This window comes from Calidris pugnax, unplaced genomic scaffold (genome assembly GCF_001431845.1).
Source record: "Calidris pugnax isolate Ruff unplaced genomic scaffold, ASM143184v1 scaffold256, whole genome shotgun sequence".
NCBI classification, from domain to species: Eukaryota; Metazoa; Chordata; class Aves; order Charadriiformes; family Scolopacidae; genus Calidris; species Calidris pugnax.
Genome location: NW_015091079.1, coordinates 61,345 through 85,889, shown reverse-complemented (window position 1 = coordinate 85,889; position 24,545 = coordinate 61,345). Strand labels below are relative to the sequence as shown.

General features: G+C 43.7%; 1 protein-coding gene across 1 annotated transcript in view; it reads left to right on the top strand.

The window, feature by feature from the left end:
- GALNT13 (polypeptide N-acetylgalactosaminyltransferase 13) overlaps positions 1-24,545 on the top strand; it is a gene marked incomplete at its 3' end in the record, with an annotated part of 140,102 nt that overhangs the window by 62,366 nt on the left and 53,191 nt on the right. Inside the window, exons 3-4 of the mRNA XM_014957336.1 lie at positions 8,561-8,729; positions 23,246-23,412. Coding sequence (XP_014812822.1) covers positions 8,561-8,729; positions 23,246-23,412 — 336 coding nt within the window. The remainder of the gene's footprint in view (positions 1-8,560; positions 8,730-23,245; positions 23,413-24,545) is intronic.

Below are 24,545 nucleotides of genomic sequence, written 5' to 3'. Positions count from 1 at the left end.
CCCAGAGCAGAGCAGAGGGGCAGAATCACTCCTGCCACCTGCTGTAGACTCTAACTTAAAATTCTACCAATTAGGGGACTGACACAGCAGTGTAGTCCTGAATTCCTTTCCCAAAGCCAGGCGAGAGGAATCTGAGCAGTGCTTGGACACGGAGAAGGTTCCTCCCAGCCCCTCAGGCATGGGTTGGTGCTGCTGGCCCTGATGGACCCTCACCACTCAACCTGTCATCCCAAGGGAATCCTGCCGGGCATAGAGGCTGCAGAGTCACCACCTTGAAGATTTAAGCACCTCTCTGGGAGCGATTTAATCTTTGCTTGTAATCTCAGCGAAAGCTAATAATTTCTTCCCGTTGCAGCAGAGGAAGATGCTGCTTCTGATCAACCGGGAGGATAAAAAAATATATCATCCCGTACTGTCAAACAGTCTTTGCTCAACCACAGCGTAATCTAGAACTGCAGAAACAAAATTTCTGTGCCCAGAGTCTGCAATATTAAATTTTTAAAAGCCTTTTATGTACATTTCTGCTAGTTTGCAGTAGAAAAAACAAAGTAAAAAACAAAATGAAACTATGCTGGTGTTCCAGCAAGCCCTGATGTCTGTTTCGCTTGGAAAAAACATACATTTTTGAGCACAACGATCTGGGTACAGCCCCCACTGCAGCATGGGCAAATCTCTGCAAGAATTGTTTTAAAGCCCATGTCTCATCTTTTCTCTGTGTTCTACCAGTTGCTCTGAGGCAGCGTTTGCTAACCCAGACAAACCAGTGTCCTCATCTGGGAAAGGATTTGTCATCTTGGGATTTACTGGAACCCTTTCCTGGGTGGGCACAAAACAAAGAAAGGGTTTTAGGTCTGGTTTACCGAAAAATAATATTAAAAACTGGAAGAGGCCTGAAGACACTTAATCTAATAATTTCTGCGATTGATAATGTTTATTCTTGTGGTTTTTGTAGTCTAAATGACTTGATGAAGTTTTTCTTAATTTTCCCACTGTATTGTCAGCTCAGATTTTGGGTTTTGGTCAGGAGAAATCTGACCTCCTCTGGCTTGTTTATGTATTCTCTGGCTTTAGTTGAGATTTCTCTTTGCTCAGTTCCCCAGAAATACTTCTAACTTTGTCTGCCTGTACTCAATCCTTTAAATGTTTTTAAAGAGCATCCATCCTCCAGTTGTTATATGTTTAGCTCATGAAAATTCTATTTCCTCGGGTGTATGAATGTACAAGTATAATTCACCAAATTATTTTGTTGCTTGGATTTCATCAAGGTTTCCTTGAAAGGCTGTAGAAACTTTCTCTTCCGAGGTTTCAAAACAAATATTTAAAAAAACCAACAATCCCCAGCCATCCCCAAAACCCTGCACCCACATATGCTGTGGATGTTTTAAGTCCAGTTAATTGTGTCCTGTGCTGTGAGGAAAGCTTTAGGTGACCTCCTGAGATCCACCTCCATCCCTGTTCTTCTCACATTTTCTTTCTTTCATCTTACGTTTAAAGGATGACAAGTAGACTGCAATTTCAAGTTCATTAGTCAATGTGATTTACCGAGGAGAAGAGGAATCTAGGTCTCTATTTTGTTAAGATTTTTCACAGTGTGAAATCTTAATATCAGAAGATTGAGCTAATACAATCTTTGTGGAAGGAAGAAATGAGGTGTGTATTTGTCATGTGCACCTGGCAGCAGTGATGGGATTAATGTGATGTGCAGCCATCCTTCCCTTTATTTTATTTACCATTTTAGATGTATTTTTCTTCTGCCTTTTTAATGGACTGTTGTGTTCATCTTGAGCTTGTCCTCACATGTCAGGATGGACAGTCGTTTTTCAGATCTGCAGTATGTGTTGCCCAGAACTGATCCATACTGAAAGCTGAAAAGTTTTCTGGTGTTAGTACCCAAATTACTGGGGCTATAAGGAGCTTATTTAAAAAAAAAAAATTACAGAATTACTGAAATAGCTTCTGCCTTCAAGGCAGCAGTGACAGCATCTCAGATTCCTGAAGCACAAGCCATCTCCTACTTTTTCAAGGGTCCACCAAGACAACGCCATGTAAATAGCATCAAATCTGAGTGGCTCCTCCAGGTATGGGTTCTGCTCATTCCCCTCAGCTGAGGCATCTCTGGGTGAGGGCAGAGCCATGAAAAACATAACCTTTGCAGCTTTGAAATATTTCAGTTTCTTCAGCGTTCCCTGGTAGGGAAGTATTCCCTGAAGTATTTCAGATATCTAAAAAATAATTGCTTTGACTTAGCATCATCTCATGTAGCTAATATACGGGAAGGATACTTAATGAGCTTTGATGGTTGCTGAGGATTAAGACATTATTTATAAATTCACTAAACTATATTTAGGGCTGTATCAGAGACCTTACAAAGCTTTCATGTTTATAAAGATGGTAAAAAGCTGTTAACAAGACTCATTTCACTCTGCGAAGGGCAATATGATCAAGGTAAGTTAGAAATCTTGAGTGTGACTCAAAATGTGGTATTCTAGTTAAGGTCTCGTGAAAGTGAATTAATCTGGTATACAAAAATAATCTTCCCAGTTACTTCTGCCTATAGGAGTGAATTTTATTTACGTTATACAGACTGTTAGTGCCAAAATAGATCAGGGAATTTAACTGGCAGGAGGGGCTGCCTGAGGCCCCTCTGGGTGTTGGGTTTGCTGATGCTGCAGAGGGAAACTGAGACATGCTGATGGATGAAAGCCTTGAATTGGTGCTTGTTGGGTAAGATTTTGTACAAAGCAAGTCAAATGCAAACGATTTCAGGGTGGTTTTTTTTTTTTTGCTGGATGTATGGTTTAAAAACTCAGCCTGTCCTGGTGTTTAGAAACAACCTGAAGTACAGCAGGAGGCAGAATCGTACCTGCAGCTCAGGAGGGCATTGCACAGTAAATAAAACCTCAATCAAATTATCCAGAAGGAATGAGAGAGACTGAGACAAGCCCATGGAGACCCATCAGCAAGGGCAGGTGACAGAATGAGGCAGAAATAGCACCAGACAGTGAAGTGTGACATTGAAGTATCATACAAGTGTTACCAGCAAAAGAACAGCCTGGTGAGGAGCCAGGTGGGTTTTTCAACACAAAGGAAGAGCAAATAGCAGATAAGTCAAAGGTTTTCTTTTGTTTTCTTGTTTTTAGTATTTGCTAAAAATTTTCACTTCCCAGCAGCAGAAGCTCCCAAAGTGTCTATGGATCAGATGTGCTAATGAGCTTATTGAACAACAGCCAGGTAATTTTTATATAGAAAAATTAAATATATCTCTCTGATTCTTCCACACTGGCTTCAAGGATTGTGGCTATCCTTCTGGTCTCCATTAACATTGCAAATTAATTAAAATACGAGGCTGAAGGTGAGCTGAAGTACTTTGAAAGGTGACAGCACTGTCTTCTCCCTGTGGGTTTGGGCTGGGAAGGGCTGCTCGTGATGGGGACACGCAGCTCCCTGTGGGGTGAATCTGCTCTTCCCATAGGGGAAAAATCCTGGAGGCAACAAGGGTTGGAAAATCTTAGACCTCTCCCGACTGGAGGATTTGTGTGATTTTTTTGGAATATTTGGGCAGCCCCTGTTAGTGCAGCCCCTCCTTTCAGGCTGGGGCTGGCATTTGCTGCTGGGTCATTTAAAGTCAACGATCTTCACAAAGAGATCTAAAAGAAGTATAAAAGCCATGTAGAAAAGGTGGGTTTGACAGTAAATTCTCAGTGATATTTCTGAAGATGTGCTCAGTCAGGAAATGGCTTGTTATGCTCATTTTAGCTTACACCAGTAGAGGTGAAGTAATTCCTCATCAGCAGTGAGCGTGCACTGATTGGTGCCTCTTTACCATTCACGCATTCTGAATACTTACTTAAGAAATTGATTTTATTTCATTTTAATCCTCTAGGCGAAGGGATTCTGCTCTATATTTATGTTCTCTGATTGGAGAGTTTGACTGTACATATGTGTTTTACATAAAGATTTGGGTAGGGAAACTTGAATACAAACTTGGTATTTCATAAAATATTCTGAACAGTTTGATATGAAGTGTGCTGCACTAACGAAGTGAGCTGTACTTCCCAGAACAAAGGTAAAGCAGGACATCAAAAATGGGGTGAAATGACAATATCAGTATTTGGAGCAACAATAAAATCGTTTTGTTTACTTTGTATAAATAACAGATCATTCAGTAGAAGTATTTGTAGTGGCTTTGTGCTTTTAGAAAGCCAGTTTTGGTGAGATACCTGCTGTTAGAAAACTTTTGAGACTATCTTTAGTTTTCAGTGCAAAAATCCAATTTGCTCTGAAAAATGCCAAATTTGCAAAAGATCTTAATTTGCTAAATAGCCCTGCTATCTCTGGTGTTGTGAGGTTGACTTATTTTAATATTTACATACTATTTGGAAAATGGACAGTGTGATTTTTCCTGACTTTGACCATGGTTGGATTGTTGCATGCTTCATGTCTGCTGGGTTTGAGGCAGTGGAGAAATGTTTCTTCCAGAGTCCCGGGGCTCAAAACTTGGTTATGGGAGAGGAAATGCAAGAAGGGCTGGTCCTGAGGGTATGGATTCCAGTTACATTTCTGAAAACGTTAGTGTCTCTCTGGTTGTTAATTCATAACCCGTGTGCATCTTCTCTAAAGATTTAATAAGTTGAGGTCGCTGCGTTTTAACCATGGCAGAATTAAATATGTTTCTCCGTCACAGATATGTGTCAGCTGTGATTGAAATGAAATGGAATCTGATAATACCTGAATAAAAGCATGAGAGGGGAAAGGCTGTTTAGGAAATTTCTGATTAGTTTTATAATAAATTTCAGGACAGGAGAATCTCTTTGAGGTTCTATCTTGATGGACCTCAGTAAACAACAGAACACAGAATCTTATAATGAAAATTAGTTTAGCAGATGAAGGAAAATATAACTCGTGCCTGCAAGCAGAATAAACAAAAGTTTTCTGGCTGAGTTTTATCCAAGTCCCTGTGATGGGGCACTGGGAAAGAGCTGGGATTGGAATGAAATCTCAGTGAGTTTATACTGGAGCAGAAGATGCTCTCCAGCTTTCCTCCTGCTACTCGGGCTTAGAATGTGAGACCCTTTGCTGTTGGTGCTCCACACATTTTAGGGAGATAGTTTTGATATTTGGCTTACGACAAGGAGAGGCAGCAAATTTATTGTTGTAATAATGACTCTGCTAATAATGGGTTGCTAAATTATTATTTTTTTTCCCTCTAAATAATTTGTTTTAATGAAAAGTTTCTAATTTCTCCAGGAGAAAATGTTCACTAAGGTATTTTTAGTCAATCCCATGGTGTTTCAGCAGATGCTACAATGACCAACTTCCTTCATCTTCTCATCACTCCTTTTCCTCCTCAGAGACATGCATATCCCTCTTTTGAGAGATTCCTTTCCCTTTTATGTTGTTTCTCAGGGAGAAGGACGTTGGCCAAGCTCCTTTCTGTGCTCCTCACCTGTTTTTCAATGGTTTCATCTCTCAAGCTGACCCTTTTTGCCTCCTCTCTGCTGCTATTAAGATAAATATGTGTCCTCTGCCTCTTCCAGCAAAAAGGAGGCAGAATTTATTTCCATAAACAAAATTTGCAGCTCGAGGGACTGGCTCTTCACATGGTAGTCTCTGAGGAGGCTCATCGTTTCTCCAGGAAGTGATGATATAGCAGAGTTTAATTACGAGCCATTAATCCCAAATATTTTATGTTCCTATTACATACTACATAAATATACCTTATGAAACGTTCCAAGAGGAATTTAATCGCATATATAATGTAGAACCGTGTGTGTACGTGTGCAGTGCAGGTTCCCCAGCAGTCCTGTGGGTGAGGTGTAGCTGCAGAGAGGACCAGCATCAAGCTTGAAAGCAGCTTCAGGCACAGGATGGAGATGATCTCAGTCCTTATTTCTTTCTGGTGGTGTTTCTAACTGGTTTTGACTGTGAGATCATAGAATCATAGATTGATTTAGATTGGAAAGGACCTTAAAGCCCTCCCAGTGCCACCCCCTGCCCTGGGCAGGGACACCTCCCACCACACCAGGTGGCTCCAAGCCCCCTCCAACCTGCCCTTCAACCCCTCCAGGGATGGGGCAGCCACAGCTTCTCGGGGCAACCTGGGCCAGGCTCTCACCACCCTCACACCAAAGAACTTCTTCCCCACATCTCAGCTCCATCTCCCCTCTTTCAGGGTCCAACCCTTCCCCCTCATTTTGTGGCTCCCCTCCCTCATCCAGAGTCCCTCCCCAGCTTTCCTGGAGCCCCTTGAGGGCCTGGAAGGGGCTCCAAGGTCTCCCTGGAGCCTTCTCTTCTCCAGGCTGAACCCCCCAACTCTCTCAGTCTGTCCTCCCAGCAGAGGGGCTCCAGCCCTCCCAGCATCTCCGTGGCCTCCTCTGGCTCCAACAGGTCCATGTCCTTCCTGAGCTGATGACTCCAGAGCCGGACACAGTGCTCCAGGTGGGGTGTCCCCAGAGCAGAGCAGAGGGGCAGAATCACTCCTGCCACCTGCTGTAGACTCTAACTTAAAATTCTACCAATTAGGGGACTGACACAGCAGTGTAGTCCTGAATTCCTTTCCCAAAGCCAGGCGAGAGGAATCTGAGCAGTGCTTGGACACGGAGAAGGTTCCTCCCAGCCCCTCAGGCATGGGTTGGTGCTGCTGGCCCTGATGGACCCTCACCACTCAACCTGTCATCCCAAGGGAATCCTGCCGGGCATAGAGGCTGCAGAGTCACCACCTTGAAGATTTAAGCACCTCTCTGGGAGCGATTTAATCTTTGCTTGTAATCTCAGCGAAAGCTAATAATTTCTTCCCGTTGCAGCAGAGGAAGATGCTGCTTCTGATCAACCGGGAGGATAAAAAAATATATCATCCCGTACTGTCAAACAGTCTTTGCTCAACCACAGCGTAATCTAGAACTGCAGAAACAAAATTTCTGTGCCCAGAGTCTGCAATATTAAATTTTTAAAAGCCTTTTATGTACATTTCTGCTAGTTTGCAGTAGAAAAAACAAAGTAAAAAACAAAATGAAACTATGCTGGTGTTCCAGCAAGCCCTGATGTCTGTTTCGCTTGGAAAAAACATACATTTATTTATTTATTTACTTATTCCCTGAAAAAGTCACTTAGTCTTCTTCAGTGCCTTTTGTAGGAAGGGGTTTAGTCTTCTTGCATTTTATTTTTTTGTTTGCAAAACTAAAGGATTGAATTACTCCTCACTGGTAGAGAAGGCTCCGTAAGTGACCTTCCCAGGTACTCATCATCAAATGTTTCAAAGTAATCTTCATACTAAAGATGAAAAACGAATGTGATGGCAGAAAAATAATACCAAGAGCCCTTATTTAAGCTAAAGAATTAATTTTGGAAGAGGGATCAGGAGGGCGACCCACCACATGAGGGTCACCACGAGCATCAGCTCCTGCGTGAGGACCCTGTGTGTGAGCCCTCCTGCAGGACTGGGGACATGCTGCTGATCCATGAGAGGAGCAAGTAATGGTTATTGCCAATCAGTAGTGATTAACCAGCCTCAGCCAAGAGCCTCATTTAAAGTGTGAAGGTAAAAATAGTTAAAAAAGCAGGTGTTTCTCCTTCTGTTGGTTGGTGCAAGGTCTGAGTCAGAAGTAGCTGGGGGGGGAAGCAGCCTCCCCTGCTCAGCTGCACCCTGGGGTTGGAGAAGGGAATTGCTGGTGGCGCTGTCATCTTTTGGGTTTTTTTTTGCTTTAGAATAGTGATTATAATTATTTGTGTACATGGGATGGTTCCTTTCTTTTCATACAATGTCTCCTAAAAAGGCACTCTGTATCTTGTTTATTTTCGTGTGCTTATATGATACGATACGATGATTTTCCTTAAAATTCAAAACTGACTGTACAAATATTTCTCAAAACTGGTCTCTAATAAAATATGTAAAAGATACTCTATCAGCGTTGGGGTGCTATATTTCTCAGGATGTTGGTTTTTTTTTTCATCGAGAATTGATTGATTTATTTACTTGCGGGGTGAGATTATCAGCGTTGGGGTGCTATATTTCTCAGGATGGTTTTTTTTTATTTATTTATTTACTTGCGGGGTGAGATTGTTCTATCACATGCCTGGTAGTTAAAACTAAATAAAAAATAAAAGAAGTTGGTTAGAATTAGTTGAATGTAAATTTTCAATAGCGATAAAAGTGTTTCCCAACCCTTTTCTGTCTGCAGAATCTCACGAAAATCTGGTGCTACGCTTTGTAAGTGTTTCCCAACCCTTTTCTGTCTGCAGAGTCTCACGAGAGTCTGGTGCTACACTTTGTAATCCCAGTGTAAATCTCTTGAGAATAGTCATTTACCGCCGTTGTGGTTATGACCCAAAGCTGCAAGGCAACAAATCCGGGTTTTTCAGTCATTTTAGAAAGGCTCTAGATAAAAATTCTGATCAGGAAGGGATAAAACCTCCCAGTGGAGCATAGAGAAAGTTGTGATGTGTTACTACATTTTTTTTTTACCATTCCTTGCTGGTTGCCAAAGGTTGTGGAATCCTGTTGGGGAGGAATAAAACTCCTGCCCGTGTACTAAAAATTGCCTTTTGCTCTCTTGTGTTCCAGCTGTAATTTCTCGAAACCAGGAAGGACCTGGAGAGATGGGAAAGGCTGTGCTCATCCCTAAGGACGAGCAGGAGAAGATGAAAGAGCTGTTCAAAATCAACCAGTTCAACCTCATGGCCAGTGACTTGATCGCCCTCAACCGCAGTTTGCCCGACGTCAGGCTGGACGGGTGAGTCCCCGAGGTCAAGCCAGGAGACACAGCGTTACCTCAAGGTTAATTAGTGGCCCTCATTAGCAGTGGTTGCCTAAGGAAGATGTATGGAAACACCAGGGTTTACACGTTCTAGAGGTGGCTTCTAATGCAGACTTTTTTTGGAAAAGAGTTCCTGGATGGCAGGTGGGATTATCCTGTGCAATTTATTGTGTGAACAGCTGAAAACGGCCAATTTATAGCAATAACTCTACATTGCAGCACATAAAAAAATGCCCTCTGGAACGTCTTATCGTCTGGAATAATTAATTCTTTTTTTTTTCCAGAGAAAACTTTATTTTTGAGGTTTTAAAGTGATAAAAATACCAATGTCAACTTTATAAATTATGATAATTATGCTCTCAGCATTTTAAAAGTGACATTTAAATGCTGATAAAGAAAAGATGCTACCAATACTGAAAACCAACCTGCGATATAGTTTTCTTTTAGTTTTCTTATAGTTTCTTTTAGTCTCATCCAAAATGAGAATTTTATTGAAAATCTTTCAAAATATTTTGTGACAATATCAAAACTGAAGGGAGTTTTGTAGTTGGGCTTTTTTTTCAGGTTTTGCTTTGTTTTTAAGTCTGGTAACTTAAACTTTTTATTTTTGAGTGGAGACTGAAGTCTGTGTGGTGACTTTGAGACTGGAAGAGCCTGGGGGAGTGTGTCACCAGGTCCATTGGATTATTTTTAATGGAATTTAAAGATTAATTTTTCCAGTCACAAGAGTGGGTTTGTGTTTTCAGTTGTGTTTGTTGTGAAAGTACAAGTGTTCATTTTGATCTCCATTTGAATAGGGATTCTGATTGCTGGAGATCCTGTAACAAGTTATGGTGCTTAAAAAAAATAAAAAGGGATCTAGCTGTGTTTTATGTATTTTTTTTCAGCCTTTAGAGAATTTCCTCCTGTCTCCCAGTGGCAGCATCAAAGGCGATGGAGTTAGGCTGTCAATCCCATTTTAATTTAACTTGCAATTTTTGCATAAAGGGACATTCTTCTAAGCATCATTAACTGAGAATGCACACGTGGAGGATTATCCAAACCTTCATACCTTTGGAAGTACATTTTTCGAGGCGAGATACTTTTTTTTTCCCCACTTAATTTTTACAGAAAACTAGTGTGGACTGAATTTTATCTTTTTCCCATTCTGTTGTTTTCCCTTTTCTCCTTCAGTGACATAAATGGTCTGATTTATAGGGACTGCAGCTTATGACAAAAAAATTAGAGAAATATAAGCAAAGGTAAATATATACAAGTGGTCAGGTCTTCTAAAATGCCCCATTACTTTGGTTTTTTAAATTGAATTGTGTCTTAGCTGAAATCTTCCTTGTTATGCTTTGTTTGAAATTGAATTTTTCCGGTTCCCATGAAATTTAAAATAAAATAGATACTTTGTTCCCTGGACTTTATTTGTACGTGCCTGCACATAATAGAAGTAGAAGCTTTACCAATAGTCCTTGTTCACAAACAGCACAGATGATGCTTCTCCACAGCACCCTCGTCTGTATCTGGGTGATGCCAAGTGCCCATCAAACAGAGACTGGGCCTGGTGCCAGCGAAGATGAAGATGGAGCTTATGAAATGGAAGCATCAGAAAACCTTTATTGCTTATTGCTTCTTCCTTCCTTATTGATTTCCCTTCTTCAAGAGCACTGAGGGTGGTCATGACGGTGCTGGTGGAGCTGGCTTCAGTGGTAAAATGATCCCAGCAGACGTGGAGCAGGCATCTTGCAGGCTTTCTGGGAAGCGAGGAGGATGGGATGCACTGCTGGGATGGGCTTTCCCTTGCTAGTACCCAATGGCTTTTTCACCCCATGATGCCCTTGGTGGATGGGTCAGCTGATGTTCATAGAATCGTCATGGAATCATAGGTTGGTTAGAGTTGGAAGGGACCCCAAAGACCATCTCATTCCACCACCCTGCCCTGGGCAGGGACACCTCCCACCACACCAGGTTGCTCCAAGCCCCCTCCAACCTGCCCTTCAACCCCTCCAGGGATGGGGCAGCCACAGCTTCTCGGGGCAACCTGGGCCAGGCTCTCACCACCCTCACACCAAAGAACTTCTTCCCCACATCTCAGCTCCATCTCCCCTCTTTCAGGGTCCAACCCTTCCCCCTCCTCCTAGGGCTCCCCTCCCTCATCCAGAGTCCCTCTCCAGCTTTCCTGGAGCCCCTTGAGGGACTGGAAGAGGCTCCAAGGTCTCCCCGGAGCCTTCTCTTCTCCAGGCTGAACCCCCCCAACTCTCTCAGCCTGTCCTCCCAGCAGAGGGGCTCCAGCCTTCTGAAATTTTTAAATTGCCCAGGTAATGGTCAGTTTGGGGTTTCATGCTCCTCTCTCATCCATGGAGCCTTTGCAGCCCCCAGAGAAGAAGCCCTGAGTGTCACACCCAGCAGGACGAGCCACTTGAGAAGGCTCTTGCTCTGTTCTGGAGCACGCTCTCCTTGCCCTGGAAATAAGCCCCAAAAAGAAAACCTGTACCAGAAAAACAGGTAAGATGTTCAACCTAAGGAATATTTCTGGTCAGTCTGAGGGAGATCAGCTATTTTGTACTAAGAGAAATCTGTCTGACTGCATTTCCTTGAAGGAAAGAAGTTACGTGTTCTTTGTTGAAAGGACAGAAAGCATTATGGGACTTCGAAAAAAATAATTTTCATTTCTCATTTTCCTCTTTAAACAGATGCTTTCTGTACATATTCTTAAGGGAGTATTAAATTCTTCTGAAAGCCAATTTATAATGCTTTGCCATTAAGAAAGAATATGATTTTATGGTTAATATATTTAGCGTATGACAGAAAGACATATTTTTATTGACACGGGGGACAGAGGCCTCCGATTTACACTGGGTGTCTGACTCACTGTGCCTCTCACATCGTAAATGCAAGCTTTTCTTTTGGAGTTTTCTGTGGGAAAATTAGATGAATAGAAGAGCAGAAAATGAAAAAAAGTGTTCTTGCTGGGAAATTCATAATAACCCGTGTAGCTGTGGATGCTGCTGTGTTACGCGTGATCGTGAGCTGATGGAAAGATCAATGTTACCAAGGTGTAAACATATTGAATCAGTGTACTGGCCGTGAAGCAGCTGCACTGAATGCAGGGGAAAACTCGAGGCCAGAGGGATGGAACTTTGCTGGAGGAATGTTGGGGTAGGGTTGGCTAATTGTAGGGTGAGAGTTGGAGGGGACGAGAGGAGGACAGGGCTCTTCCCTGTGAGGGTGGTGGAGCACTGGAACAGGTTGCCCAGGGAGGTGGTTGAGGCCCCTTCCCTGGAGATATTCAAGGAGAGGCTCGACGAGGCCCTGGGCAACCTGGTCTAGTTGGGGGTGTCCCTGCTGACTGCGGGGGGGTCGGACTAGATGACCTTTGGAGGTCCCTTCCGGCCTGGACAACTCTATGATTCTATGACAGGCTGCGTCAGCCCCACGGAGCTCCCATTCCACCCAGTTATTTGCAGATCACTTGCTGGGAAACAGCCGAGCTGTTCTCTGTAATGACGCCGGGGGATTACGGGAATGGAGGGCATTTATCCAGGACTAATTAACTCTTGGCACCAGTTGACCTTTTTGTGGTTATCTCTGACGTGTCAACATCTCTCTGTGGCGTGTTCACCTTCCTCAGAGCATGGGCCGTGCCGTTAGGTCTCTGTTCTGGCTGCCTGCTCAAGCAATTAAGGATTGATGTGCCATCAGGGGGCTCTGGGGACAGAGGGGGGTGTCACAGGCACTGGCAGTGGTCCTGAGCACTGCTCCTCTTCTCTGCCACACGTGGGACGTCCATGGCTTGGGCTGGTTTGAGACTGAGATGTTGGAAAAGCAGCCGAATGCCTTTTTCTTGGTGATGTCCTCTTTGTGCTGGTGGCAACTATAGGCTTAAAGCAGAAAATGACATGTCTGATTTCCCAAACCCTTTCTTCGATGAAAAGAAAACCTCAGCTTATCCATTCCTCCTGTGTTTAGAAGGTTTTATGATTTCCAACTCTGGTTTAATCCTAAAGGCGAAGTCTCATCTCCTGGTGAGATTTCCCTCTGCCTTTATATCTCTATGAGAATTATTTAGATGTGTGCATTATAATATTAGGTCCACGTCGCAAAAGATTGTCTACAAAGAGATGTAAGATTTCTGATGAGAAACAAACAGCCCAAGAAAAAGAAGAGTCTTGTGGTGATTTCTCATTCCAGAAGTGCATTCTTTGGTTGTGCCACTGTCCATTTATTTATTGTCAAAGTCATTGGGAAGAGGGCAGTGGAAGGGAAGGGGTGCACTGACACAGGAGCTTTTTTGTTGTTGTGGGGTGTATGTATATAATATATTTATTATATAATAATAAATTATTATATACAATATATATATTTTAAATATATTTTATATATGTATATAAAATTAATCCATTGCCATTCTATTCCTGTTCTGGCTTTCCTGATTCCTTTTCCCTCTTTGATCGCATCACTCTTTATGCATGTGGGCAATTTTATCCTGTCTGGGAGTCGATCTACAGCCTCCAGAGATGCTCGTGGGTCCTCTCTCTCCTCCACAGCTCAGTACTTGTGTCCCACGGGGGCAGAGAGTACCAGGGCTCTTGCTGTTAATGCTGCTGTGCCTCCAAATGATCAAAGCAGTGCTGTGGCGAGCGGAGAGGGGGTGTGTGAGTGTCCTAAGAGTCTAAATAAGAAACACATATTAAGAGGGGGGAAAAAAATTTGAGGGAATTTATTTTTTTTTTCACATTAGCACACGAAAGAGCTCCTGAAACCTGTTTCTGATTAAATGTTTGATGACCGTGAGCTAATTCTGGATTTCCACTGCAGCCACACTGCTTGTGTTTGTAAGATGAGGCAGACTTTTTCCCGAAGGAAAAATGTTAAATTTCTGAAAAAAAAAATATAATAATATATATATATGTTTAGTTTGGAGAAGAGGAGGCTGAGGGGAGACCTCATTGCCCTCTACAACTACCTGAAAGGAGGTTGTAGAGAGGCAGGTGTTGGCCTCTTCTCCCAAAGGACGAACAAGACCAGAGGAAATGGTCTGAAGTTGGGGCTCGAAAGAGCTCCTGAAACCTGTTTCTGATTAAATGTTTGATGACCGTGAGCTAATTCTGGATTTCCACTGCAGCCACACTGCTTGTAAGATGAGGCAGACTTTTTCCCTAAGGAAAAATGTTAAATTTCTGAAAAAAAAATATAATAATATATATATATGTTTAGTTTGGAGAAGAGGAGGCTGAGGGGAGACCTTATTGCCCTCTACAACTACCTGAAAGGAGGTTGTAGAGAAGCAGGTGTTGGCCTCTTCTCCCAAAGGACGAACGACAAGACCAGAGGAAATGGTCTGAAGTTGGGGCAGGGGAGATTTAGATTAGATATTAGAAAGAACTACTTTACTGAGAGAGTGGTCAGGCACTGGAACAGCCTGCCCAGGGAGGTGGTGGAGTCACCATCCCTGGAGGGATTTAAGAAACGTATAGACATGGCTCTTCAGGGCATGCTCTAGTGCCCAAGGTTATTGGTTTGTGGTGAGGTGTTGAGTGTGGGGTTTAGTTGGTGGGTGCGGTGGTTTTGGTGGGCGTTTGGTGTGGTGTGTGGTTGTTTTTTTTTTTGTTTGTTTTGTTTTGTTTTGTTTTCTTTTATTTGTGGTTGGACTCGATGATCTCAGAGGTCCCTTCCAACCACTAAGATTCTGTGATTCTGTGATTTCATTTTATCAGTTGCAGGAAAACGGAAGGCTGGGTTGGATGTTAGCTCATGAGAATTTCCCTTTACAGTTTTGTGAGAGATCTCTTGTTTCGTCCTCCTCCCAACTGGGGTGTTTGCCAATAGACCTGATGTGACATCCTGACCTTCACGAGGTCAATGAGAGTTTGCTCTGACTTCTGCAGGGATGAGTCCTCTCGTCAGGAGACTAAAAAATCCACTTCCCATGTGTTGCAACCAAAGAGTATGGCCGAGTCCCTTAACTGCCCCTGTGTTGATAACAGAATTCCAGCTAAGGAGTTCAATTGTCACAGTTTAACTTCCTTCCCATCACGTCTAGTGCTGTCTACCAAGGACCGTCCCTCCATTGCCCGAGTCCTGCTGGTAACGGCCAACTTGAAGATTTTAATCAGTGTCAGATCTAATTTGAAGTAGCTATTGATTAAACCTTAAACCCAATTTAATTCAACGTAGAAATGTTTAATTCTATTTCCAAGTTTTTTCTCCAGCAAGGGAAGAAATAAATCTTCAATCTTTCCTGGATAAGGAAGGTTGCAAGTGCTATTCAACCAACTGCTAAGCCATTATAATTGGATTTTCTTGTTGAAATTGAGGTTGAAGTGAGCTGTTGTGTTTGTGTGTGAGTCCGTGCTTATGAGCAGACATTTCTGATTGGAAACAGACTCAGGATTTTTTAAATAGTAATCATGGCTTAAACTCGGTGCCGTAGTTTTGTGTTGGCTTCTTCAAAGCAAAAAGCTTGGCGGGTGGTCCTGGGGTGGGGAGAAGGCTCTGGCAGAAGCAGCAATTGCTGCTGGGGAAAATTTCCTTTGTGAAATGCCTGTGAAAATCCTTTAGTGCCTCCAACTCCGTGTTACAGGGCAGGAAACTTTGATTAGATTTTTTTTTTTTTTTGCAACCAAAGAGTATGGCCGAGTCCCTTATCTGCCCCTGTGTTGATAATGGAATTCCAGCTAAGGAGTTAATTGTCACAGTTTAACTTCCTTCCCATCACGTCTAGTGCTGTCTACCAAGGACCGTCCCTCCATTGCCCGAGTCCTGCTGGTAACGGCCAACTTGAAGATTTTAATCAGTGTCAGATCTAATTTGAAGTAGCTATTGATTAAACCTTAAACCCAATTTAATTCAACGTAGAAATGTTTAATTCTATTTCCAAGTTTTTTCTCCAGCAAGGGAAGAAATAAATCTTCAATCTTTCCTGGATAAGGAAGGTTGCAAGTGCTATTCAACCAACTGCTAAGCCATTATAATTGGATTTTCTTGTTGAAATTGAGGTTGAAGTGAGCTGTTGTGTTTGTGTGTGAGTCCGTGCTTATGAGCAGACATTTCTGATTGGAAACAGACTCAGGATTTTTTAAATAGTAATCATGGCTTAAACTCGGTGCCGTAGTTTTGTGTTGGCTTCTTCAAAGCAAAAAGCTTGGCGGGTGGTCCTGGGGTGGGGAGAAGGCTCTGGCAGAAGCAGCAATTGCTGCTGGGGAAAATTTCCTTTGTGAAATGCCTGTGAAAATCCTTTAGTGCCTCCAACTCCGTGTTACAGGGCAGGAAACTTTGATTAGATTTTTTTTTTTTTTCTAGCGAGTGCACTACTTGTTCTTCATGAGCCCTGATAAGGGAGGGTTTTATTTTGTGATTTCACATCTAATCCATTTTTCTTGCACCAGAAAGCATTGTATTAGGATTTTTTCCAGCTCCAAGTCATAGTGGCTAAAGTACATAAGAGTTCCTTTGTTGCCAGGTTCAGCTGCTTACAGCTTCGTATAATTAAAAGCTAATTTATTTTTTAAATTTTACTGTGTATATGCAGTTACACACAGAATCTATAAAGCACTCATGTTAAATTTTACTGTGTATATGCAGTTACACATAGAGAATCTATAAAGCGCTCATAAACAAACAAGCTCAGGGAGAAATCACTAATTAGTTTTGGCTGGAAATTACTTTGATATGACAGGTAAGAAATTATTTCACCTTGTTTAGGGGGGAAAAAAATCGCCCAGAGTGACTGCCAGTAGGGAGGGAAAATACATACAGGTAATCGGTGTAACATCAAAGCCGTTTCCCAATGTATAAATTAGCTAAAGACTGTTAAGATTTAAAAAAGTAATTCTCTAGCAATGAGAAGAATATGTTCATGAGTCAACAGATGGCTTCTAAACTGGTTTTGTGAGTCTTTCATCTGTATTTTTGTGGAACAAAAGGAACAATTAAAAATTGTCATGATTTCCCCGTTGCTGCCTTTTTTCCCATAAAAGTTGGCTTTGATTCCGTTCCTGCTCTGGGCACTGCCGTAGCTCTGCTGGGCTGGTCCCTGTTCCCACCAGGAGCTGGAGCAGAGGCAGGGCCCATCTCCAGAGTGTTCACACCAGCTTAGTGAAGCTCAGGAGAGGAGATCTTTTTTGGTCACATTTCCAGATAAACCTACGTTAAAAATTGCAATATGTGTCCTCGCTGAGCAGCATCTTGGTATGTTTGGGGAAATTCTGCTTAGAATATCTTTTCTGATTTGGGGAAATTCTGCTTAGAATATCTTTTCTAATGGGGGCCTGCGAGAGAGATGGGGAGGAACTCTTGGTCAAAGAGGGGAGCCATAGGATGAGGGAGAAGGGTTTGACCCTGAAAGAGGGGAGATGGAGCTGAGATGTGGGGAAGAAGTTCTTTGGTGTGAGGGTGGTGAGAGCCTGGCCCAGGTTGGCCCGAGAAGCTGTGGCTGCCCCATCCCTGGAGGGGTTGAAGGGCAGGTTGGAGGGGGCTTGGAGCAACCTGGTGTGGTGGGAGGTGTCCCTGCCCAGGGCAGAGGGCTGGAACTAGGTGATCTTTAAGGTCCTTTCTCACCCAGACCGTTTTAGGATTCTATGATAACCCCTCTCCACTCTTTGCAGACAGACACTGTCTATCATTTCCTTATGGAGAAGAAATTTGCCAAAACCCCATCTTCCTCCTCCACTTGCAGCTCCTGGCAGTCTGAAGGCTTTTTTGGGGGATGAACCTCTAATTTCATTCATTTCCAGTCGATGAAGGCCAGGTTGGAGGGGGCTTGGAGCCACCTGGTGTGGTGGGAGGTGTCCCTACCCAGGGCAGGGGATGGCACCGTGGATGGTCTTTTAAGGTCCCTTCCAACCCAAACCATTCTATGATTTTAACCATTTGGTAGCTGGTAGTATAAAGGAGTATAATATATATTATGTTATAAATTGTATATAACAGTTACAGGCTCATTTTTTCCCTCAAAACACTTTGCTTTCACATATGATCTTTTGCATGATGGAGTTGCTTCCCCGAGAGCTTCACCACCGTTCTGGAAGGGATGGAATCACAGCCCAACCCTTCACGTAATCTGGAGGAATGGATGGGAAGGGTGGTGAATAGGTAGAGTCTCACTCCGTTTCCATGATACTGACCTCAGAAAAATGTGTTTTTTCTCACATTTAAACAGCTGTATTTACTTCATGCGTATTCATAAGGTAACATCTGATGACTGCCTGAGGATAAAAGCGGTGTTTCCGAGGAAGCGTTTGTGGTGCCGGTGTGTGTCGCACAATCAGTGTGCATTGTAAACAGCGCAGGGGTGGCGGAGGGGGAGGCCCCCACTTTGATATCCCGTGGGTAGCAGATGACTTATTTATCGCTTCTTCAGCGCCTGCTGCATTTCTGAATGAGGAAAAAAAATGCCGCGTGAGTCACCATCATCATTTCAGGAAAGGGACGCGAAAGGTTCTTCTCTTCCATGTGCTTACAAGCACTTTTGAGTGAGGAGAGTGTTTGGGGGGTGTCTCTTTGGGGGTGAAACACCATAAGAGGTTTGCTGTGGGGGCAGAATGGAAGTTGGTGGTGACTGAGCCTTCCCTGGGGAGGGACATGGGACACTACAGAGCCCAAATCCCTGAGGCATTACTCCTCTTGCAGGATGCTCAGCCCAGAAGGTGGTCCTTGGGGTAGGTACCCTTGGACATACACTTCCAGTCCCTCAAGGGGCTCCAGGAGAGATGGGAGGGACTCTTGATGAGGGAGGGGAGCCCTAGGAGGAGGGGGAAGGGTTTGACCCTGAAAGAGGGGAGATGGAGCTGAGCTGTGGGGAAGAAGTTCTTTGGTGTGAGGGTGGTGAGAGCCTGGCCCAGGTTGCCCCGAGAAGCTGTGGCTGCCCCATCCCTGGAGGGGTTGAAGGGCAGGTTGGAGGGGGCTTGGAGCAACCTGGTGTGGTGGGAGGTGTCCCTGCCCAGGGCAGGGGGTGGCACTGGGTGGTAGAATCATAGAATGGTTTAGGATGGAAGGGACCTCAAAGATCATCTCGTTCTAGATCATGAAGTTCTAGACCATCATCTTCGAGGTCCCTTCCAACTCTAACTCTGGGGTCAGAACGTGGCTTTGTGGGCAGGGTACAAATTAGTCACGTTTGTGTGGATTGTGTTTGTTTTCCATTGCACATCTTGTAAATGGAAATTACTTCCAGAGTGAGAGCAGTGATTATACACCCACTGTGGGGTTGTATCATTCCTGATCTGTGTTGTTTAACGTTTGAAGTGAATCAAATGCTCATGAAAATTGCTTTGAGTGAGTTTAGTGAAAACTAATCAATGTCTCGCTTCCGCCGGAGAACAAAGGCACGATGGTAAAAGCACAACACTCCCACCCAGAGCGGTCTCAGTCACTGTTTCACCCTCTGCATCTCCTTCTTGACTCCTTACTTCATCCCCATCATCTTCAGCTGCTGACCTGGACGTGGCCGTTTCCCCGTGGAGCAAGCGGTGCTGTTGCTCTTTGCTGCAAAAGGCTGAAATAGGTCCCAGAACAACATTGTGTATGTAAAAAGTGTGTAAATGAAGCCCTGTGCCTCACTGAGGGGAGATAAAGTCGGTGTTGGTTGTGTAACAGCTACATCAACCATCGAGTTGAATCAAACAACTAATTTAATTCAAGCAATAAATATTTTCACCCTAGGAGCGGTGGTTCTGGGCTTGGGTCATCCCGGTGCCTGGTGCAGGAGTCAGCTGGGTTACACACACGCTCGTCGATTAACGAGCTTTTAATTAATGGCTTCTTGTCTGGGCACAGTTTGCCAGCTTCAGAGCGGTTGCTTTGTTAACATTCGGTCCTCAAGTCACTGTCTTCCTGCGGTGAAAACTTTCCGAGGGAGGGAGGAAGGGATGTTTGGTGAGAAATAAAACAGAATGCAACATAAAATATAATAGACCTTGGGCTTTTGCCCTGAGAGGTGACTGCTCTTTGATGTGAGGTTAACATGAGATGATTCCTGTTTCTTTTGCAGCCAAAGTGGTCAGAATATGGCCCAAACGCCTCAACTTGGCATCATCTGTGCTGCGCTCATGGCTTTAAAGGGACTCCCAAAATTTGTGCCAGTATGACAGCTAAAACACAAATATAAGCAGCCCAAAAATATGTGTAAAAATCCCATTCCTGGTGTCAGAGCTGGGGTTGCGAGTGCCTGTTGTTGGCGATGCTGATGCCTGTTTAACACCTTGCCCTCGGCCTCTGCCGATCAGTGGTGCCCAGTGTGAGGACAAGAGGGAACGGACACAAACTTGAACATAAGAAGTTCCATCTCAACATGAAGAGGAACTTCTTTCCTGTGAGGGTGGCAGAGCCCTGGCAGAGGCTGCCCAGTGGAGTCTCCATCTCTGGAGACATTCAAAACCCACCTGGACACGTTCCTGTGGGACTGCTCTGGGTGGACCTGCTCCAGAGGTTGGAGGAGATGATCTCCAGAGGTCCCTTCCAACCCCATATCATTCTGTGATTCCGTGTTTATGGATTTTTCTGATCAGGTTTCTGGTCATTCCAACTGACACAGTTCACAGGGCTGGGACCTCATTGTGGGTGTCCTCAGCTCTCCATTCCCTGGGTACCTTAAGATAAAAGAGGATAATAAGAACGAGAGTTGAAATCCTGAAGATCCTGGCAAAGACTCCGTGATGATAAACATTCTGTTCCTTAATATTCCGTTTGCGCTACAAAATTAGCGTTAAACTGCAAACGGGGGAATACCCTCTTCTCCTTGTCTCGTTTCACTCCTGAATATTTTAAAAGATAATCTTATGTAGTGCTTCTTTTCCAATCTCCAGCATGTTATCTGTTTGAAATGTAGTTAAACTGTCTGTTGTGAAATGTGGGACGAGCAGAATTTATTCCAGCTTTGTCTCTCCTTTGAAGTGCGATGTAAAGCCCTGGAAGACAACTCTGAACGTAAGCAGCGCTGAGCTTTGTGCTTAAACCTCTCTGCTTTCCAGGCTTTGATAGCTGAATTTCGGGTGCCAGGGTTGACACGAGACACCTTTCAAGAGCTATTTTGTGTGTGAGTGAAAAACTTTTAGTGTGCCTTGGAAACAAATCAATTCAAAATGTGCCTTTTTGGACATACTGCCCTGCCGGTCTCACCCTCCTTTAGGCAAACGGAGGGTATTGTCCTGTGTGATGGGTAGTAAAGGACTTTTATTTATTTGTCTGAACGTTGAATTTAAGTCATAATTGATGAGTAGTTATATCATTAATTACAGGAGTTGTGGAAGGTGGGATGGGTACTGGCAAAATTCAGTGGTCCTCACCAAATTGACGTCAAGACTGGGATGTTTGAGTATATATTTTAACATATATATATATATTTACTGTTATCATTGGATTTTCTGCTGTCAGATCTAGTTACCAATGACTTGTGCATATTTATATGTGTGTATATATATATACACATATTACAAATAGATGTGTGTACATATATATAGGTTAATGTGTATATATATGTGCACCACAAACCTTTTACCTGTGCCATAGAAATCCGTGATGTTCTGTATTCTCACCTTGTACTTTAAAAGCTTTGGTCATTATGTTGTTTTATCTATTTTTCTATAAATGTCAGCGAGACAGAAGAAAAGGTTAAAGAGAGGGTTTTTTTATGGGAGATGATGTTTAAGAAAGCAACTGTATGGACAAGCTGACTTTTCCTCAGGGACCTTATTCATTCATTCTCTGGGCCCTTGATAGAGGAGTTTTCCATAAGGAACTGAGCACGTACTGCATTGGGACAGGTTGATTTTTCAAATAATACAAGCTAAAAAGATCTGCTGAGCCTGTGTCCCAGTCAGAGAATACAGGGAATGTAAATGCTGATGAATAACTCACTAATTTAAGGGGTTTTTTTTAGTGAAGCTTCGAATTTGTGGTGTTATAAAGAAGATAAAAATATATACACAATATACATATTTTTTTTCACTTTATGTACAGTTTAATTCCCTGGTGTGTGTTTGCTGCTGCGGAGGAAAGTATGTACATGCTCACTTGTCCCTTCTGGAAGGGCTTTCCTGGACCAGGATCACGGAGGGGACAGCAGAGCCAGAACATCGCACAACAGCAAAATGTCCCAGAAGAGCACAAATTATTTTGTTACAGTGTTTAAGAATCCATATTGCGTGTGTTTAAGTGATGGGACCTGACCTGTGTTGGCAGGTTGATGTGGCCGTGTTGGTATTTTTGAATTATGTCCAAGATCTGGAAAAAATATGCAGGATTTTGGGTTGCCTTTTGTAATAAGCAAATAGCTTTGATTTGCTTCCACAGAATCAGCAGTGATTGCGGTCTGTTGCTCCCTTTGCCTTAATTTCTACATTTTCCAAAAATGGGTGAAACTATTGACCTCTTGTTCTTCCACTGAATGGGCATATAGTGTGTTCTAGAAAACAGTGATTTTTTTTTCTTTCTTTCTTCTTTTTGAGAAATCACCAAAGATAGGAAGGTCTCGGAGCCGATGTACTTCCAACCATAGAATTTGGGATTTGTCACAAGGAAAGACTTATTTGACCTAACTGTAGCCACTCAATACACTATATTAATTGAGTTTCCTGTTGGTGGTGTCAGGATGTGTTGAAGTGCTGGGTACCAACTCAGAGTGAGTCCTGAATGCGGTGGTGCGCTGGATGCTCTGCTGTGTTTTTTTAGCAAGAAAATGGAATTTGACATTTCCTCCACCTTTGAGCTTCTGGCTTGGGAGCTTGGAGAGATCTGTAACAGGTTTGAAGCCCCCTTTCCAGTCTGTGCTGTTGGTAGAGCTCTTTAGAATGAGCTTCTGGCTTGGGAGCTTGGAGAGATCCGAAACAGGTTTGAAGCCCCCTTTCCAGGCTGTGCTGTTGGTAGAGCTCTTTAGAAATCATAGAATTACCCAGGTTGGAAGGGACCTTTCAGATCACTGAGTCCAACCATCAAGCCACCACTAACCCATGTCCCTCAGCACCACATCTGCCTGGCTTTTAAATGCCTCCAGGGATCGTGACTCCACCACTGCCTCTTCTGGGAACCCAGGGATGGTGACTCCACCACTGCCTCTTCTGGGAAGCCTCTTCCAAGGCTTTACAACCCTTTGGGTGAAGAAATTTTTCCCAATCTCCATCCTAAAAGTAAGCCTTTCTGTGTAAAAATTGTTCCAAATATCCATCCTAAACCTCCCCTGGCGCAACTCGAGGCCATTTCCTCGTGTCCCATTGCCTGTTCCTTGGGAGAAGAGACCGACCTTCCCAGCTACACCCTCCTTTCAGGGAGTTGTAGAGAGCAATAAGGTCTCCCCTCAGCCTCCTTTTCTTCAGGCTGAGCACCTCCAGCTGCTCCTTTTCTCCAGGCTGAGCACCCCCAGCTGCTCCTCACAAAACACATTCTCCAGACCCCTCACCAGCTTCATTGCCCTTCTCTGGACACACTCCAGCACCTCAATGAAATTGAGGATTTTCTTAAAGATTAACCTCTCCTTTTCCTTCTGTGTTTTTTTTTCTGTATTTTTTTGGCAGGTGCAAGACCAAAGTCTACCCAGACGAACTGCCCAACACCAGCGTGGTCATTGTGTTCCACAACGAAGCCTGGAGCACCCTTCTCCGCACCGTCTACAGCGTTATCAACCGCTCACCGCACCGCCTGCTCGCCGAGATCATCCTGGTGGACGACGCCAGCGAGAGAGGTAGGTCTGGGGACAGGGACCTCCCCTTCCACGGGATGGTCCAGCACCGAATTTGGAGGATCCCAGTGCAGCTCCCTCCGTCAGCACTGGACTTGACCCCAGCATCCCCTGTGGACTGGAGGAGGGATGGGTGGAGGGGACGTACTCAGAGCTAGAGGCTGGTTGTTGGGTTGTAAGTCACTTGCAGGGTGCTCCCATCCAAAAGTTCATTTTTTGGCACCATGGTTTATCACGTCATAAAAAATTTTTATTTAAACCTAGGGTTTAGAAAGAATGTGAATCTGATACTACCTGGAAGGGAAATCACATCACATTCTATACGTGGAATCAGTGGAAATAAGTTTTCCTGGAGTAGCCCAATGTATGTAATGGCAGATACAACGTACAGCTGTTGAAGGGGTGGGGGGTACAAGTGAAGCCGACCTGTATTTCTGCCCCATTGTAGCAATAATTTAGCTCTAATTACTCTCCTGGATCTCCCCGCTTCAGAAAACGAGTCAGCTCAATGTTTCTCCGTGCCAGGAGCTGGAGGAAGACTTTGGTCCAAGTAAATGTGATTTTTCCTATAAAAGCAAAGTGTGGGATTCCTGAAGGGCTCAAATGGTGAAATCCATCAAAAATCGCCACATTTGTATTTAACTATAGCCAAATTAGCAAAGGTGTAATCATTTTGCTCTCACCACTGATTGCTGGTTTGTTTCAGCAAAACTAATCATGACTTATTTATATATTTTCCGTGCTATTTTGCTGAGATGCCCTGGCAGATGTATGGGGGTATACGGGCTGTTTGCTGACCCTGTGAACCTCTCCAGGTCAGCGCCCCGTCTTTGGGGAAAAACCCTAAATCTGTCAAAATGCATTTCCCTTGTGCTGGTTGTGTTTCCTCACGACAGCTCTTGGAGGGGCGAGCGTGATGCATCAGCTCTGTGGTTATATCTGGAGTCCTGGGTGGTTGTTGAGCCTAGCTAAAAGGAGTATTTTTCTTCTTGGTTTGATTTTATAAAAAAAATAATTCATAGAATCATAGAATCATAGAATTGCCCAGGCCGGAAGGGACCTCCAAAGGCCATCTAGTCCGACCTCCCCGCAGCCAGCAGGGCCACCCCCAACTAGCTCTGGGTGTCCTTGTTTTT